The sequence below is a fragment of the Protomyctophum parallelum genome (assembly GCF_964188405.1).
Source record: "Protomyctophum parallelum genome assembly, chromosome: 17".
Lineage (NCBI taxonomy): Eukaryota > Metazoa > Chordata > Actinopteri > Myctophiformes > Myctophidae > Protomyctophum > Protomyctophum parallelum.
The window spans coordinates 9,559,168-9,577,207 of NC_139719.1; the positions used below are offsets into that span (position 1 = coordinate 9,559,168).

The 18,040-nt window shown below is 44.0% G+C and overlaps 1 protein-coding gene across 2 annotated transcripts in view; it reads left to right on the forward strand.

Moving 5' to 3' along the window:
• Positions 1-18,040, forward strand: part of atrnl1b (attractin-like 1b) — a 126,720-nt gene that overhangs the window by 78,449 nt on the left and 30,231 nt on the right. For both annotated transcript variants that reach the window (XR_014570604.1, XM_083788005.1), the window contains exons 25-26: positions 5,254-5,315; positions 11,749-11,827. Coding sequence is in view for 1 of the 2 variants with exons in the window: in XM_083788005.1 (XP_083644131.1) it covers positions 5,254-5,315; positions 11,749-11,827 (141 nt within the window). In the remaining variant the exon portion in view is untranslated. The remainder of the gene's footprint in view (positions 1-5,253; positions 5,316-11,748; positions 11,828-18,040) is intronic.

An 18,040-nucleotide genomic window follows, 5' to 3' on the forward strand; every position in this document is an offset into this window, starting at 1 on the left:
CCATTCTGACCTGAGATCAGATTCATACGAGGTTTCCGCCGGACACACATTGGTCTGATGAACCCATTCTGACCTGAGATCAGATTCTAAAAAATGTCAGTCGTTCTTCGATTTTTCAAAAAATAGCAGACCTACAAGCTCGTATCGCGCCACTCGGTGGCGCGATATGAGCTTGTAGATCTGCTATTTTTCAATAGCTAAAGCATAACATGATGCTGACACCAAAATGGGTGCCCGGTCAGAATGGGTTACGCATTCAATCTGGAATATCTTGAAACTGCAAGTCATTTACTAGTGCGAGGAAGGGGCCCCATGTGTCCTCAAATTTGGATACCGAGCCTCTCAGGGTACATCTAATTTTTTCTAATTTAATAAAGTGGAGTACATCTCTAATCCAGTGGAGATGGGTTGGGGGAGCAGAGGACTTCCATTTCATCAGAATTAGACGCCTAGCTAAGAGAGTGGTAAACGCCACCAAGTGAGCTTCGTATTTTGACAGGAACAGATCAGGGGAAGAGATTCCGAAAATAGCTGTCATTACATTTGGTTCAAATGGTACCCTAACACTACTCGACATAGTGTCAAAGATCTTAGTCCAATACCTACGCAAAGAAGGACCAAAACATATGTATATACGTGGCAGGGGCCGAACGACACCTATCACACAGGGGATCAATATCACCATATATTTTGGATAACCTAACTTTAGTGAAATGCACACGATGGATGATTTTGCATTGGATTAGCCCATGCCTCGCACAAATGGAAGAAGAGTGGACAAGACGTCAAATATCTTCCCAATCACCATCTGAGATTTCTTCTCCTAAATCCTCTTCCCGTCTGTTCTTAATATTTTCTATTGAAGTAGGCCGCAAAGAATATTATACTGTTTAGACTCTTATTACCTTGTGTTTACCTCCATTGCTGTAAATCGCTCTGGATTAAGAGTGTCCGCTGAATGCCTAAACTGTAAATTGATATCCCGCCGTGAAAGCCCACTGTGTGTCCAGCAGCATACCGCTATAAACCCAGAGGAACCCTGAAGGCCTCGGTACTTTAAAAGACGGCGTCCCCATTAACGCCCTCAGATGTACCTCTAATGAAAAGTGCGGCACGTAATGGGAAAAGAAATAACCGCCGTTGTAATTATCTTCATATGGCGGTCGCGGTGCAAACATAGCTCACGCCAACACAACCTGCGCTGGCCGGTATCGATCTCACATTCCTTTCTATTAACCCCTCCCCACCTACATGTGTAGGTGGGGAGGGGCGCTGCCAGATTCTGCGAGAGAAAAAAAGCAACCTTTGTCTATAGGCCACAACATGAGCACTCTCAACTTATAGCCATTGGCTATTTGAAAATAGCAGATCAACAAGCTCACAAAGTGTCGGAGTGGAAGGTGTCGTGAGCTTGTAGATAATGCTATTCTATTAATAATAATAACATTTTAACAACACAAATCTGGTATGGGGGGTGGTGGCGGGGGGGGGGGGGGGGGGACAAATTATAAATTCATTTGAGAGTCCTTGACTTGAAAATGTTTGAGAACCACTGGTTGAACTTTACATTTAGGAAACGAGCCCAAAAAATAAGCAACTACACACTTTAGAAACAAGCCCCCACAAAAAAAAAACGCCACAACCCTCAACTAACCAATATTTAAAAGCAAAGTCCTAGCCCCAAAGTCGATTTATAATAAGCAGACCTGGCAACACCACGGTGCATGAGTCAACCCCCGGGGAGGGGGTGTGACGTCTCCGGGGTCGTTCCATCTGCGGAGGCGGCCGCAGTAATAGTTTCTCTATTAGATTTCCTGGCAGCACCAGAGTCAATTATTTACCAATGGACTAAAGGCCTGGCTGGTTTAAATCAAATGGTCCACGGTAACGTAGCGGGGATCAGGTCTCTGTCATTGGTCCGTGTTTACATTGGAGAGAGAGAGAGAGGGAGAGAGAGAGAGAGAGAGAGAGAGAGAGAGAGAGAGAGAGGAGAGAGGGAGAGAGGGAGAGAGAGAGAGGGAGGGTGGGGGGTAGATCTGGTTGAGATGGCTGAACGGTGATACTCTGAGACCGCCGATGGTTATCGTCGCTGTCGGCTGCAAACTTGTTGTTGTCGTGTTCCGTTTATTTACTTGGCATGGACACCGCAATCACACATTGCAGACGCATTGCTTACAGTGTTATATCAGCCGTTTTCAACGCTTTCTGAAATAGGATGACACTATAGTCTAAAACCCAATCAAGTACACACACACACACAGAGACACACACACACACACACACACAGAGACACACACACACACACACACACACACACACACAGAGACACACACACACACACACACACACACACGTCGTAGTACTAGTAGAGACAGCACAGGTCTTTTCCCACAGTAGTACAGTTGTAGCTTACGATTGAGCAACATTAGTAACTAACTCCTGGGGGATCCACGAGGCGTTCCATCATGGCCAGTGAGTCGATCCATTTCCTCCAACTGTGCCTTGATCTGCCCCCGGGGGTCTCCTCCTAGTGGGACGTGATCCTTGGTCTGCCCCGGGGGTCTCCTCCCAGTGGGACGTGGTCCTTGATCTGCCCCCGGGGGTCTCCTCCCAGTGGGACGTGATCCTTGGTCTGCCCCCGGGGGTCTCCTCCCAGTGGGACGTGATCCTTGGTCTGCCCCGGGGGTCTCCTCCCAGTGGGACGTGGTCCTTGGTCTGCCCCGGGGGTCTCCTCCCAGTGGGACGTGGTCCTTGATCTGCCCCCGGGGGTCTCCTCCCAGTGGGACGTGGTCCTTGGTCTGCCCCGGGGGTCTCCTCCCAGTGGGACGTGGTCCTTGGTCTGCCCCCGGGGGTCTCCTCCCAGTGGGACGTGGTCCTTGGTCTGCCCCGGGGGTCTCCTCCCAGTGGGACGTGGTCCTTGATCTGCCCCCGGGGGTCTCCTCCCAGTGGGACGTGCCTCGAGGGCCTCCATATAGGGAAACTCCCGAGAGGCATCCTAACCAGATGCCCGAACCACTGCCTCCTTTCCCAAGCGAAGAGGCAGCGACACTACTCCCGAGTCTCTCTCGCGTGACTGAACCTCTTACCCTATCTTTAAAGGTTTTATGACATTCATTTTCATTTCTTTTTCTTTTTTCTTTTAGGTTTCATGACCTCAATTACACCCACAAAACCTGAACTTTGAACATTCAGTGGATTTTCTGTGGTCTGAAGTTTTCTTTGGGGTTTTTTGGGCCTTTTGAGCTACAATGAAAACAGGCAACACAGTGAAACAGTGACATCTGCTGGCAAATCCCATTGAGATATATGGGATTTGCAGTAAGTGATGTCACTTACTGCCGGCAAATCAGAGCACCTGTTTGAGCCAGAAAACCCCAGATCACAGAAAATCTACTGAATGTTAAAAGTTCATGTTTTTGGGTGCAATTGAGATTAGAAAACCTAAAAAAAACAAGAACAATTCCAAAACCTTTTTTTTAATGTCACAATCCCTTTAAGGGGGAGATGCCAGCCACCCGTCGAAGAAAACTCATTTCGGGGCGCTTGTATTCGTGACCTTATTCTTTCGGTCATGAGTGGACCCACACCATCATGACCCTAGGTGAGAGTAGGAACGATGATTGCTCAATAGACTTTGCAACTTAAGCTTTGCCTTCTCGCTCAGCCCTCTTTTTCGTCACAGTGCGCTACAGCAACTGCATGCAATACCGCCCCCTGTAGGCCCTACCAGTCAAACCATACATGTCGCTTCTCAGAACTATGGACGGCAACAAAAATGCCTTCTGAATCCTAACAGTTTTCTGAAAAACCTAGCTAAAATGCTTTCCCGGATTGACATAATAGACCTTTAATGTCTCACCGGGTTAATTGAGAGAGCGTCGTCTATTCCGCTTTCCTGCGAAACGGGCCTGTTGCCTCTTCTGTGAGCTGTGTGTGGCATCACAGCTAAGTGCATGCGTCCATCCTCTCACCACCAGGCGGAAGCTGTCACAGCACTTTCTGCAGCCGGTCTGGCCACTATAAACCTTTTGGCTGCTCCAATCTGCTCTCAGTGCAGATCTGACCTATAGACACTGCACCCCCCGTTAACCCCTTAACCACTCGCACAGGGCTCTGGCGGAACACAATATTTCGCGCACCGGGCTTAAAGCCAAGCGTTTACCCTTTTTCCAATCTCCTCTCTCTCTCTCTCTCTCTCTCTCTCTCTCCATTCTGACAATTTTGGAAAATGCTTCTGCATTCTCTCTCGCCATTTGAACCAAAAACCTTGAGTCCAATTACTTGATCACTGTTGTAATCATCATTCATCACAATTAAATGCCTTTAGGAACCCTAACCCTGACAAATACATGATCCGAAAACTTTTCTCATATAGTCTCATGCCTCGTTCGTACAAGTTGATGCTTTCAAAAAGTCGACCCCGTTAAAACAGACAAAAAGTCACATTGTTGCAGTGTGTACGGTATGTAACGCAAGCTTTATTTAACCATCAGTCACGTTGAGGTTCGAGACCTCAATTGCAAGTTAATCGCACAATAATGTATCTCATAGGGCTGCGAATCTTTAGGTGTCCCACGATTCGATTCGATTCCGATTCTTGGGGTGACGATTCGATTCAAAAAATATTTTTTTCCGATTCTAAAGCAGTTTTTTATTAAAAACAATTAAATAGAATTTTAGCATGATCTACTCCAGTCTTCTGGCATGAAAGCAGAGTACATTTAGTAAAAAGCTTGTATAATTGTAAAGGTTTTATCAACTGAATGATTTAAACACACAAAGGTTAAATCCAAGAGTAAGAACATGTCTCATTTATTTAGCTTGCACAAATTTGAACCAGTACAAAAGTTACAAAATCTCTTCTCACTCAATACCAGAACAATACATTAGTATTAAAACAGGTGTAAAATAAATAAAATTGGCAGGCTTAGCTTAGCTGGTAGTAAATGCACTATGCAGAAACCCAGGCCATAATGCATCGCATGCACAGGTAGTACCTGTGCATGTTTGTTTTTTTTGTTTTTTGCACAAATGTACCTGTCAGGGGTACATTTGTGCAAAAAAAAACAAAAAAACAAAACGATTTTTGGAAAATGAGAATCGATTCTGAATCGGACGGCATTAGAATCGCGATTCTAACTCGAATTGATTTTTTTTGACAGCCCTAGTATCTCATGTGGGTTTGTGTCCATCCTGTAGTTCTGATGATCTAATCATTATTCCCATGGACCATGGTTTGTGTTTGTCCCACAGATTGCCTTCTCTCAACACAACAGCATCATGGACCTGGTCCAGTTCTTTGTGACATTCTTCAGGTAAGACGCCATCTTTGAATTAACCCATTCTGACCTGAGATCAGATTCTAAAAGTGTATTCGATTTTTCAAAAATAGCAGACCTACAAGCTCGTATCGCGCCACTCGGTGGCGCGCTATGAGCTTGTAGATCTGCTATCTTTCAATAGCTAAAGCATAACATGATGCCAACACCAAAATGGGTGCCCGGTCAGAATGGGTTAAAATAAATTACACTTCCATTGAACTGATTCCTGTTGACAGGTTCACCTGCATTAAAGGGCTGTCACACGCGACACACCAAGCGCTGTAGTAACTATACGGTAAATGTATTGTCCATGAAAGTTGCACTGCTGTAACTCATGACGATGGTACAGTCAACTGAAACGAAATACTTTTGTTGACACCTTGAGGCCCACTGGTGTAGCAGTGTTAAAGCCAACATGCACAATAGCAGCACCCTGACTCTGTTTGACCAGAATGGAACAGAGCCTTCATTAGTATCATTGGCAACACCTGTGAAGGAAGTAGGGAAGGGGCATGTGTATACAGTAGCCCATTCAAGGGACAACTCAAATCTCTTCCCCTTGGCTCGGGGGAGATAGTAGGCTTTTGGTCATCAGGCAGAGGTTCTGCTACCTCCCCTCCCCCTTCCAGGGATTCAAACGTCGGTCTCCCACATTGAAAGCCAATTTCTGAGGGTGGCACGGTGGCACAGTCGGTAGTGCTGTCGCACTCACACCTAGAAGGTCCTGGGTTCGATTCCCGCTTGGGGCGCTGGTCGGCGTGTTCCTCTCCTCCGTGCCATCAGTGCCCATACCCGAGGCGGGGTTGGCGAAAGGGCCTTTTCCAGCGCCGTATCCGGCACTTCACAGATGGGGGGGACGAATCCGAACCGGCCCACATGCACGGGCGCGAAGCGCCCGTGCATGTGGGGCGATTCGCACGGGCGCGAAGCGCCCGTGCGGAAAAAAATCGGGTATTTGCGGTTATGAAGTCGTTATTTTCGGGTAAAAACGGGTCTGCACAGCAGAAATAGCCTAGTGCAAATCTTACCTTTTTGATGAGCCTGCCCGAGACATACACGGCTTTAACCAGCACTGGGCATAACATATAAACAACTTCCTGAATCCTATCCAAGTTCCCCCATAGAAATACATTGAAATCTCCACTATAGCAGAATCACACGCACTCGCACAACACTGACAGCGAGTCAGCGGCGGCCGCATGGTCCAAGTGCCTGCCCAATTTGAGGATTTTTTATTCCCCGTGGCCGGCGGCCCAAAACGGTTCGCGGCCCCGAGTGGGCCGCTCCGCGGCCCGCCGGGGACGTGTCCCCGGGGACCCCCGTGGTTCCTACGGCCCTGGCCTTTTCTGTGTGGAGTTTGCATGTTCTCCCCGTGTCCCGTAGGGTAGGTAGTAGGTACCCTCACAAAAAGGCTGAAAATTGGTTAAATAAATAGAACCAGAAGATCAATTTTGTGAGTGCCGGTGAGTGCCGGTGAGTGCTGGTTAAAAAACAGGGTCACCTCTAGCAGAGTAGAATGCATTGTTGTTCAGCACACTTGCTTCCTCTTTAGTAGTAAATGTAAATGGACCTTTAGCGATAATAGGTGCTTCATGCTCTGACAAGTGCCACCAGGATTCCAATAATCATGGACGTCACGATGTCACCGACTTGCATGGTCTCGTTTTAAAATGCCTCTTGGTGAATTCAGAGCATATCCTTGAACCCCCGAGCGGCATAAACGGAGTCCTCCGTCCTATCGAATGGCAACGCCCAGCGCTCGGGACGGAGATTAATAAAAGGACGGAGATAAATACCCCCTGGCGTTTAACGTGTTTGTTAACCCATTCTGACCTGAGATCAGATTCATACGAGGTTTGCACTGGACACACACTGGTCTGATTAACCCATTCTGACCTGAGATCAGATTCTAAAAATGTCAGTAGTTCTTTGATTTTTCAAAAATAGCAGACCTACAAGCTCGTAGCGCGCCACTCGGTGGCGCGCTACGAGCTTGTAGATCTGCTATTTTTCAATAGCTAAAGCACAACATGATGCTAATACCAAAATGCGTTCCGTTCAGAATGGGTTAATTAGCATACTCTAACATACAGATTGTTCAAAATGTTCCTAATACATATTTATCGCATTGGTATCATTTTATTTCTCTTCTCACAGACTTTAAAAGGGGCTTTTTTTTTACAGAAATATCACTGAATAGAAATACTGTGTTCAGTGTAGGGGCTGTGAACCAGTGTGTCACTGGACATACTGTCTGGTTCATATTGAGTTGCGTGCTGGTGTGGCACACCGTAAATATCAGGTCTACAAGCTCACACCGTAAATATCAGGTCTACAAGCTCACACCGTAAATAGCAGGTCTACAAGCTCACACCGTAAATAGCAGGTCTACAAGCTCACACCGTAAATAGCAGGTCTACAAGCTCACAACGGATCGCACTGTTGTGATCTCATCGATCGGCTAGTTTTGGCTTTGGGCTCAGTTAAAAATTGCATTAATCAAATCGCTGTCCTAAAACGTTGATGTCCTCACAAGTATAGGACACACAAGTAGTGTGTGTGTGTGTGTGTGTGTGTGTGTGTGTGTGTGTGTGTGAAGACTGGTGATGGTGTGTTTGATCACCCCCACGCAGCCTCTAGAAAGTGAAACATTATGAGAGTCTCTCACAAACACTAACAGTACTAATGGCCATCTGTCATATTTCTTGTTTCTTTACTTCCATAATAAATACATTATTATACGGTTACTACTTGCTACACTGATGGTTTACAGTTGGCCAGTCTTGATTGGAGCTGTGTGATATGAAAGAGTAATGTAACAGCGATTGCATCACTATGTCAATAATATTGATATGCGGTAGATGTACAGATCCAGCACACACAAACATAGATACGCACGCACGCACGCACGCACGCACGCAGTAAGCATTGGGCGAGAGTCTCCTTGAAGAAGTGGAATTTCCCTTCAGGGGGTTGAAAATCATTTTCATTATAAATGATATCATCTTTTTCATATGAACAGCAGTGACAGCAGCCAGCCATACAGAACCTGTTTACTGTTAACAACATGCTAGTAGTTTTGATGTCGGGTGGAAAACTTGTATGTCCAAATCCATTCCTATATTTGTTATTTTGAAAAACAATGACCAAAACGGTGAAAATAGCCATGTTGCAAGGCGTCGTGAGCTTGTGGATCAGCTATTTTTGCTACTTTTGTGCGACACTCTTGTGTGATGGAGAAGTTCGTTAATTTACAAAAATGTAAACGTTGGAGATATGAGGTTTAACAATAATTAACTCATTCCAACTCCCATAACCCCATTCACCGCTATCTCTACTCGCGTCGGAGGGGTTCTTTTTGCAAATCATTTAGAAAATACAAAACCGTCTGCCATCGTCTGGGGGTATACGCAGCCGAAATTAATTTCACTCTGGGAAGATGTTTATCACACAGACGGATTATTGATGCTCTCTCTCTCTCTCTCTCTCTCTCTCTCTCTCTCTCTCTCTACTATTATTTATTTGTCTGTCTGTCAAACAGTTGAGTTGTGTGTTTTCATTTCCTGCACTCTAATGTGTCATGTTGTCAGGATTCAAGGGGAAACAGCGGAGAGATAGAATGACGATTTATTTTTCCTGCTAAATAATTCACCCTCGCCATTTTGAAAATATCGCTTGACAATAAATATCTTGCTATATATTCATTATATTGCTAAATAAAATGGGCATACCTTTTGCCCATGACTTTCCTCTTCCTACACTGGTTTTTAACCCCGTTTCCTTCTCAAAAGCTGACATTGTTTCCATTAAGCTTATAGAGCATGCCTGCTTGATGAATCTTGACCATCAGGTCAAAATTGGTGTCGGATCCCGTGTCTAGGTCAGACATTAGCTTTCACATGATCTAAATGTCTCTGTGTCTAGGTCAGACATTAGCTTTCACATGATCTAAATGTCTCAATAGTAGAGCAGGGAGACGAAATAGAACCACCCCAATAGTATACGTTGTATTGCATTAGCACACTCTACCATACACATTGGACAAAATTACATTTTACTTTATTTAAAAAAAGTTACATACACCACTTAAAATGAGCATAATGTTATGCTAACCCTTTTTATTTTATTAATTTTTCCCCCCAAGACGACAACAACAGGGGTCTCTTTTACAGAAGTTAATCTCTAAAAGCATGAATCAGACGAGGCAGGGTAGCTACTGTACCAGAAAGTTGCTTTAACATGTCACAATCATGGTAGGGGGAAGTATGTTAGCATGTCGGTAGCGCTGTCGCTTCACAGCTAGGTCCTGAGTTTGAGTCCCACCAGGGGTGCTGGGGGTGTGTTCTCTCCTCCGCGTCATCAGTGCCCATACCCTAGCTGGGGTTGGCGCAAATGGCCTTTCTGTGAGGAGTCGATGACTTTGTTCTCCCTGTGGGCCTAGGGTAGGTACCCTCAACAAAACATGCAGTAATTGGTCCCTATACTGACTCCCCCTGGTCAGCCGGAAGCACCTGATTTAGGTTAAAGGAACTGGTTGGAATAACGTGAATTCCTTCCACGTGCTACCTCCTAGCGTGGAAACCCCCCCCCCCCTGTCAGGTGACAAGAAGCGGCAGGAAGAGTAGCGTCCATGCCAGGGTTACAGCTGAGCTTAGGCAATTCGCTCCATGTGAAAAATGTGGTAAAAGAAGAAAACGTCATGATCATAACCGTCTGTCACTGGGTTAATGGACTAGGATCTCCCTATCAATCATAGTTTTAACACCAGAGCGTTTGGATCATGCTGAATTTCCTTTTGTAAATGATTCACCCAGCGGGCTATTAATTGACACAATCAGCTGGACATTCACAGCCTATGAATGTATTATCCTCTGTAATTTGACACATTCTCCCCCTTTTTGAAGCAGAAGTTTTGTGCGACAGAGGAGAATTAGCATAATACATCTCTGAATATTATTACCTGAGACTTGTTTTATTGAATAACATTGGTTTAATCAACATATATGGTAGTGCGTTTATGCAATCTGACTAGTACATGTATCTTAGTGTGCCCGTGTGACGCAGTGGTAAAGTGGTAAATTACCACGGAACTTTTTACAAATGCTCAACAAATGGCTCACTCATTACCAACGATCCGGTACCAACGATCAAAGACTTTTTTGACACACGTGAAACACGTCATTGGCAGTCAGTCAATGAAAGTAGTCCATTAGATTATGCCAGCTATGTCCAGCTCGCAAAACTCAAGTGCTGTATTTAAGTACACTACATTTTGGGGGAAACATTTTACATTTTAATCCACCACTTACAGTCGGCTGTTTTCTAAAAAGGTTTCTACTTTTTTACTTTGCTTTGAAATTGTGATTTGTTTTCTATTAGTGACCCATTGTCCTTGTGTTCCATTCTCATTGTGTTCAGCTGTCACCACATCGACATGCGACATCTTTTCGAATAATTGTGGTGGAGTAAAAAGTGCCTTGAGATGTAGTGGAGTAGAAGTAACACGTATCCACCTGTTTCCAGTGTCCCATGAGCCTTTTTGCCTTTTGCGTATCCACACTTTCCCTGGGCTGTGTGTGCTCCAGTTCCTGTCGATTTGATCCAATGAAAGCCAATGAAACTGGTCAGATGACCAATGATATCCAATGAAATCAACAGGAACTGGAGCACACACAGCACCAGGAAAAGTGTGGATAACATAACTTGTGTGTGCATAACTTCCTCTCGCCGTTCCTCCAGAAGAGAAACAAACGGCCAGGTCTATGAAAACAAGCTAAAATGTTTTTACATGGGCAGATCTACAAGCTCACAGCGACACGTTGTGAGGTTATGTTATTTCAAAGAAATATTGAGAGTACATTTAAATTACAATTACATATTAATCTGGGGTTCCTGGACGTTAAGAAATGTGGGAACCACTGGTTTAAACAACATTAGGAAGCAAGCCCAAATAAGCAAGTACTGTACACTTTAGAAACAAGCCCCCCAAAAAAACACTCATTTAGCTGGGGACCACCTGGCTGGAACCCCCTCAAGGACCACTGGTGGTCCCCCGGACCACTGGTTGAAAACCACTGCTCTATGGGAAAGATGACTGGGGTTCAGGGACGACAGCGCCAGAAAATGGCCACCTCTGCTATGCCCTACTGCTAGTTGGAAATACTCCCCAACTTTCAAAAGTAATAGAAAATACAGTATGTGAGTACATTACACTTAGTTGACACCTGTGTTATTTTCTTGGTGCGTATAAGCTATCGTCTGTAGCCTGTAGGCTTATAGGACGCCAAGAACAAATGAAATGAGCCGTCGACACCTCCTCTCTTTTCCTAGATGTGTACGCGCGTACCATCTATGCCTGCAGGCGGCCGAGCGATGGGAAGTGAACCGTCGTTTATTGGATTTTGCTCTTTTTCTTTTTCCTCTCCAGCTGTTTCCTGTCACTGCTGCTGGTGGCCGCCGTGGTGTGGAAGATCAAGCAGACCTGCTGGGCGTCACGGCGCCGAGAAGTAAGTCCCCGCCGCACATCAAACACCCGCCACTGCCGCCGTCACCGGGGAAGGAAACCTTATATTATCCCATTCTGACCTGAGATCAGATTCACACGAGGTTTCCACTGGACACACGCTGGTCTGATATTAACCCATTCTGACCTGAGATCAGATTAAAAAAAAAATGTCAGTCGTTCTTTCGATTTTTCAAAAAAAAATAGCAGACCTACAAGCTCGTAGCGCGCCACTCGGTGGCGCGCTATGAGCTTGTAGATCTGCTGTTTTTCAATAGCTAAAGCATGACATGATGCCGACACCAAAATGGGTTCCCGTTCAGAATGGGTTCCAAGATTGTCACTTTTCCCCACAAAAGCAACCTGTGTCTTCGAATGGATCCGGTGTAGTTATTTAGTCACAACTATAAGCTCTTAATACTTTTGTTTTCACGAGTTTTTTTTGTAACGAGTATAACCGAACGAGTAAACTGATCTACAAGCTCACAACAACGCATCACATCACGCGCCATGTCGTGAGCCTTGTAGATCGTCCATTTTCGCTATGTTTGCACAACACTGTTGTGTGATGAATGAAGGCATGGATTCACCAAAGTTGTATTTAGTAAATTAACGCCATACTTGTGCATATGCCACAGTGTCACACAAAAGCACCAAAGTAGCAGATCCACAAGCTCAAGGTTTTTTTTTTTTTTTTTTGCTGTTTTTTTTTTTTTTTAATCCTGGAAAAAGCAACAGTTAATTTTGGACATATGAGGTTTCTACCCCCGACAGAGAGGATGATAAAGTTGAAGTACGGACATACAAGGTTTCCCCCCCCCCGACAGCAGCGATACACATCGCCTTGACACCTGATACGGCCGCCGAAATGGGATATGATATTATATGAGCGGATACTCTGGGAGATAGAAACATTACTCATTACTTCGCCTCCTTCGGCCCGATAAAGCCAGCCCCTCGACACCGGAGATGTACACAGATCTCAGAGTAATCAATACAATCTGTTCCACCAAATCTCTGATCGCAACAACCTGATACTAATGCATGTCCTGCTTTTACCTTTGACTGCTACTACTATACACTCGGAAGGGGGAGTTATCCCATTCTGAACGGGCACCCATTTTGGTGTTGGCATCATGTTATGCTTTAGCTCTTGAAAAATATCAGATCTACAAGCTCGTAGCGCGCCACCGAGTGGCGCGCTACGAGCTTGTAGGTCTGCTATTTTTGAAAAATCGAAGAACGACTGACGTTTTTAGAATCTGATCTCAGGTCAGAATGGGTTAATCAGACCAGTGTGTGTCCAGTGGAAACCTCGTATGAATCTGATCTCAGGTCAGAATGGGTTATGTAGAGAGGATATGTCCATATCTGTAACGCACGTCTTCCAAAGAAAGAGACGATTGAAAACGAGACACGGTCATTTTAGTCAAGTAAAAAAAAAAAAGGGATTTTTTTTTCTTTTTCTCTCGAGTTTCATGAGTTATTGCGTTACAGTTCATGGCTAAGTGAAAACATTTTTTGATTATGATTCCAAACTTTGTTTTTGCTTCTGGGGTCTTTTTGTTGTTGTTGTAAAACCGGAACTCGGTTTGGCTCCTCCCCTTTCTTAGTCCACTTCCTCCCGGGTTGCTTCTGTGTATATTCCTACTAGCCAGTGTTGTTTTTGGCAGCAAATTTCAATTTTAGTTTTAGTCATAGTCTTTGGACTGAAACTTAATTTAGTTTTAGTCGCATTTTAGTCACCTGGAATGTCTTAGTGTTAGTCTAAATGTCATAAGATTTTTGTCGACTAAATCTACAGTTGATTTAGTCGACTAAAATGTATTTGGGCGGGTCTTGATGCCGTCGTAATGAGTGTTTTTACACTTGCTGAAAATAGCCGATCTACAAGCTTTGCGACGCGTTGTGAGCTTGTAGATCAGCTATTTTCAGCATGCAACCAAGTGTAAAATGACTTATACTGGATCTCTTGTCCAATAGTCCCTTCCTAACATTTTAGTCTAGTTTTTATTTGTCGACGAAATTCTCAGTATATTTAGTCTTAGTTTTAGTCATCGTAGCTTAGTTTTCATTTAGTTTCCATTAGTTTTTGTCAGTGAAAAAAGGTAGTCGACGAACATTTTTCGTCATAGTTTTAGTCGACGAAAACAACACTGCTACTAGCAACAACTTCACAGTTTACACGTTTAAGGCCAGTGGTGCTGACAGGTTCTATACATGCATGTTCTATCTCCAGAAGGATAGAATAATTAGAATATGTACAGGTAGATATGATTAGAAGTGAATGGTAGAAAACAAAAAAAAAGAGATGAGTATTGAAAGATTTATAGAGGGCCAGGAGATTGAAACGAGGGCTTGATGTTTATGCGAAATTCACTTCAGTGCATGGCTTAAGCAACATCACTGGAGTTGGTTGCCAAGTTTAGGTGAAAGGCAATCATTTCAATCTCCTCAAATCAAATTGATGTTGCCAGGCCATCCGTAGCTGCAAGTGTCCATTTCAAGTTGAATGTGATGACTTTTTATGCTTAGTACTTTGAGTACCAGTATGTGTATTGTTGGATACTTGTGCCTTTCACTCCACTGCATTTCAAAGACAAATATACTTTTGGCTAATAGTATATTTCTAATTTCAACATTTTTATCCCACGATTTTGTAACCAACTTTTCACCCGGTGGCGTGCCAATTGCCTAAACTGTAATCCTGGGCGATACTCAACCTCTGCCAACCTGGGGAGAGTCCCGAACTGAGCTCATGCTTCCTTGAATGCATGTGAGGAGTGAGCAGGCGGCCGCTTCTTATCACCTGACAGTGGGGAGTTGGAGGAACACGTTATTCCAACCAGTTCCTTCTTCCCCTCCATCAGTTGCCCCGGCTCCAGGGGGAGGCAGTATAGAGACCAGGATTACTGCATGTTTTTTATGTGAGGGTACACGGGGAGAAACATGCAAACTCCACACAAAAAGGCCAAACTACATTTCTAGGAAGGGAAAAATACCATATGAATTAACCATCTAAGCCCTATTTCAATTAGAGCTTCAAATGTTTTAAAGGACCTATAACATAAAATTCAACCTTTTCAATTTCTTTTGTGTTTTTGGGGTTTCCATATGTGTTTTCTATCCCCACAAATAACCAATTTTGAACAATCAGTCTTTCATGTCATACGGGTGTTTTAATGGAAATTGCTCTCAGAAACAGCTCGACTGATTTTGGTCTCATCGTGATGTCCTCAATGTCACCCTACTTTGTATAATTCCTCCTCTTCTTCAGTCTTCAGTTCCAAATTTGCATTTCCACTTTGTTTACAATGTCCACCATTGTTGATTTTCCAAGCTGGCATGGAATGGAAACAAGCCTGGTTTTATCTAGCATCAGTATTATAATGACTCAAATATTAAATAATCTGCATATCAGCACCCCCACCACCTCAGGACATTGTGGTACTACAGCTAAAACTGCTTTGAAAGTCCAGAAATAAATGACAAGGCCTGGTTATATCAGAGTGGTGATTGAGGCTCAAACCATTAGAAATAACTTTGAGGGACATAGACAATATGATATTAAATATTAAAAGCAGTTTTAAAATGCATGTTATTTGCGCTTTAAAGCAAGTACTTAATTGCATTTAACTCAAGTACACATTTGACAGAGCGACTTTCACTTAATAGTCGAGTAGAATTTGAGTATATACTGTACTTTGACTCAGAGTACCAGAGCCTGTCCACCTTTGATGACCGGCAATCATCAATAAGAATATGATGGCTCCCGCCAACGATTTTCCCCTTGACATTGATAATCATAAAAGGCCGCTTTTTCTTAACCCATTCTGACCTGAGATCAGATTCATACGAGGTTTCCACTGGACACACACTGGGTCTGATTAACCCATTCTGACCTGAGATCAGATTCTAAAAATGTCAGTCGCTCTTCGATTTTTCAAAAATAGCAGACCTACAAGCTCGTATCGCGCCACTCGGTGGCGCGATATGAGCTTGTAGATCTGCTATTTTTAAATAGCTAAAGCATAACATGATGCTGACACCAAAATGGGTGCCCGTTCAGAATGGGTTAATTGATATATGAAAATAAAACATGACTGATAGCTGCTGTGTCACAGAGACTCCTGGCCATCCGCAAAATTATAGTTCAATAAAGATTAATGCGTGCAGATGGGACTCGGCGTATTAACCCGTTCTGAACGGGAACCCATTTTGGTGTCGGCATCATGTTATTCTTTAGCTATTGAAAAATAGCAGATCTACAAGCTCGTAGCGCGCCACCGAGTGGCGCGCTACGAGCTTGTAGGTCTGCTATTTTTGAAAAATCGAAGAGCGACTGACATTTTTTAGAATCTGATCTCGGGTCAGAATGGGTTCATCAGACCCAGTGTGTGTCCAGTGGAAACCTCCTTATGAATCTGATCTCGGGTCAGAATGGGTTAACATTCCGCTCACTTGTTCGCCCCTGTGTGCAAATCCCATCATCTGTTTTGTCACCGCCGGTCCAGATGCCTGCATGGGAAATGATTATCGCTGTCATCACGCAGAAACCTCCTATCTCCCGTAGTTAGTCTTTGGCGTTTTTTGGGTGTAAATGAACGCCCTACTTGATCACACTGCAGCGCGAAAGCATCAAAAGAAGCAGATCGGCAAGCTCGAAACGTGGCATATGGCGCAAAGAGGCTTCGTGTTTCGAACTAGTCCATCCGTTGACGTTGATTGCTTTTGACTTTTAATGCTGAAAAGTAACGTTTTTGGACATGCGAGGTTTTTCCACCCCGACAGAGACGATAATATAATAATGAATAAATCAATGCAATGTTATCTTTTAATTTAAAGTGATTTTTATTTTATTTTTCGTATTCAGAGGTGGGGGGGGGGGGGGGGGGGGAAGAAATGGCTTTGAAGGCCTGGTCGTCCATCCTTTTGTGTTGCTGTTGTTGATGATGATTGAGAAGAGTCTGGTTGAGCGGTGTGTCTGGGCTTTGGTTGATTGATTGGACAAGGGAGAGAGAAGTCTTCTTTGGAGCCTGATGCGGAGAGGAAAGAGGCCTGGTTTTTATAGGGGTTACTTGTGATGTCGCATTTCTCCATCACATGCTTCAATTGTTATAGTGGTTACAATTCGAAACATTTCTACTCTTTCATTACTGCCAATTTCAGTTGTTTGTCCTGTATCCTTCTTTTTTTTAATGTTTTCTGTGGCTTTCGCCTTTATGGAGGGAATTCAGTATTTAAGTCCGACGTCATTTTGTAGTGCTACGTTACGTCCGGGTCCAAGTGGCACCAGCTCCCGTCCGCATCCCATTGTAAAATAGAATATCTAAACGTGTGAATCTTTTTAAATTGACGTTATTTTTCAGAAAGGAAGCCATAGAGGGTTAAAATGGGTCTTAATGCTTCCAACTCGAGTAGAATTATTAATGTTTTGTGCAAGTGTCCATGACAACAAAAATATATGATGTGGACACAATAAAGACTATTATTATCATTATTATTGAAGGTGGCAACAGTCCATTTGCTCGGTAAAATATTTCGGGGGATATTTACAATGTGTGCAGGCTTGAGTATGTTGAATCTAGTTTGCATTAATGAGGATTTAGTTGACACAATCAAATAAAATGGCGATAGTATTCCATGTGGGGCAGACGGCCTGTCACAGCCAGATTTTGGAGAGCAGCGCAGCTTTGTTGTTGCGAGGAAAGCAGTAAAATGAGACTTTCGTGGTTGTTTTCGTCTCAGATTTAGTCCGATGGAGCGTCACAGTATAACTCCATGGGGACACAAAAGCGACACAAAAGTAGGACCCGGAAGTATCTCAGGAGGGGGCGCTCACGTCACAGCTAAAATACTGAATGGGGAGAGAGATGGGGGGGGGGAAGACATGCATTAACCCATTCTGACCTGAGATCAGATTCATACGAGGTTTCCACTGGACACACATTGGTCTGATTGACCCATTCTGACCTGAGATCAGATTCAAAAAAATGTCAGTCGTTCTTCGATTTTTCAAAAATAGCAGACCTACAAGCTCGTATCGCGCCACTCGGTGGCGCGATATGAGCTTGTAGATCTGCTATTTTTCAATATCTAAAGCACGACATGATGCTAACACCAAAATGGGTGCCCGGTCAGAATGGGATAAAGCCATGGCCCAGGCCATTTTGTCCCGTTTCCTGGGTTTTTCTCTTCGGATTGAATGGAACTGATA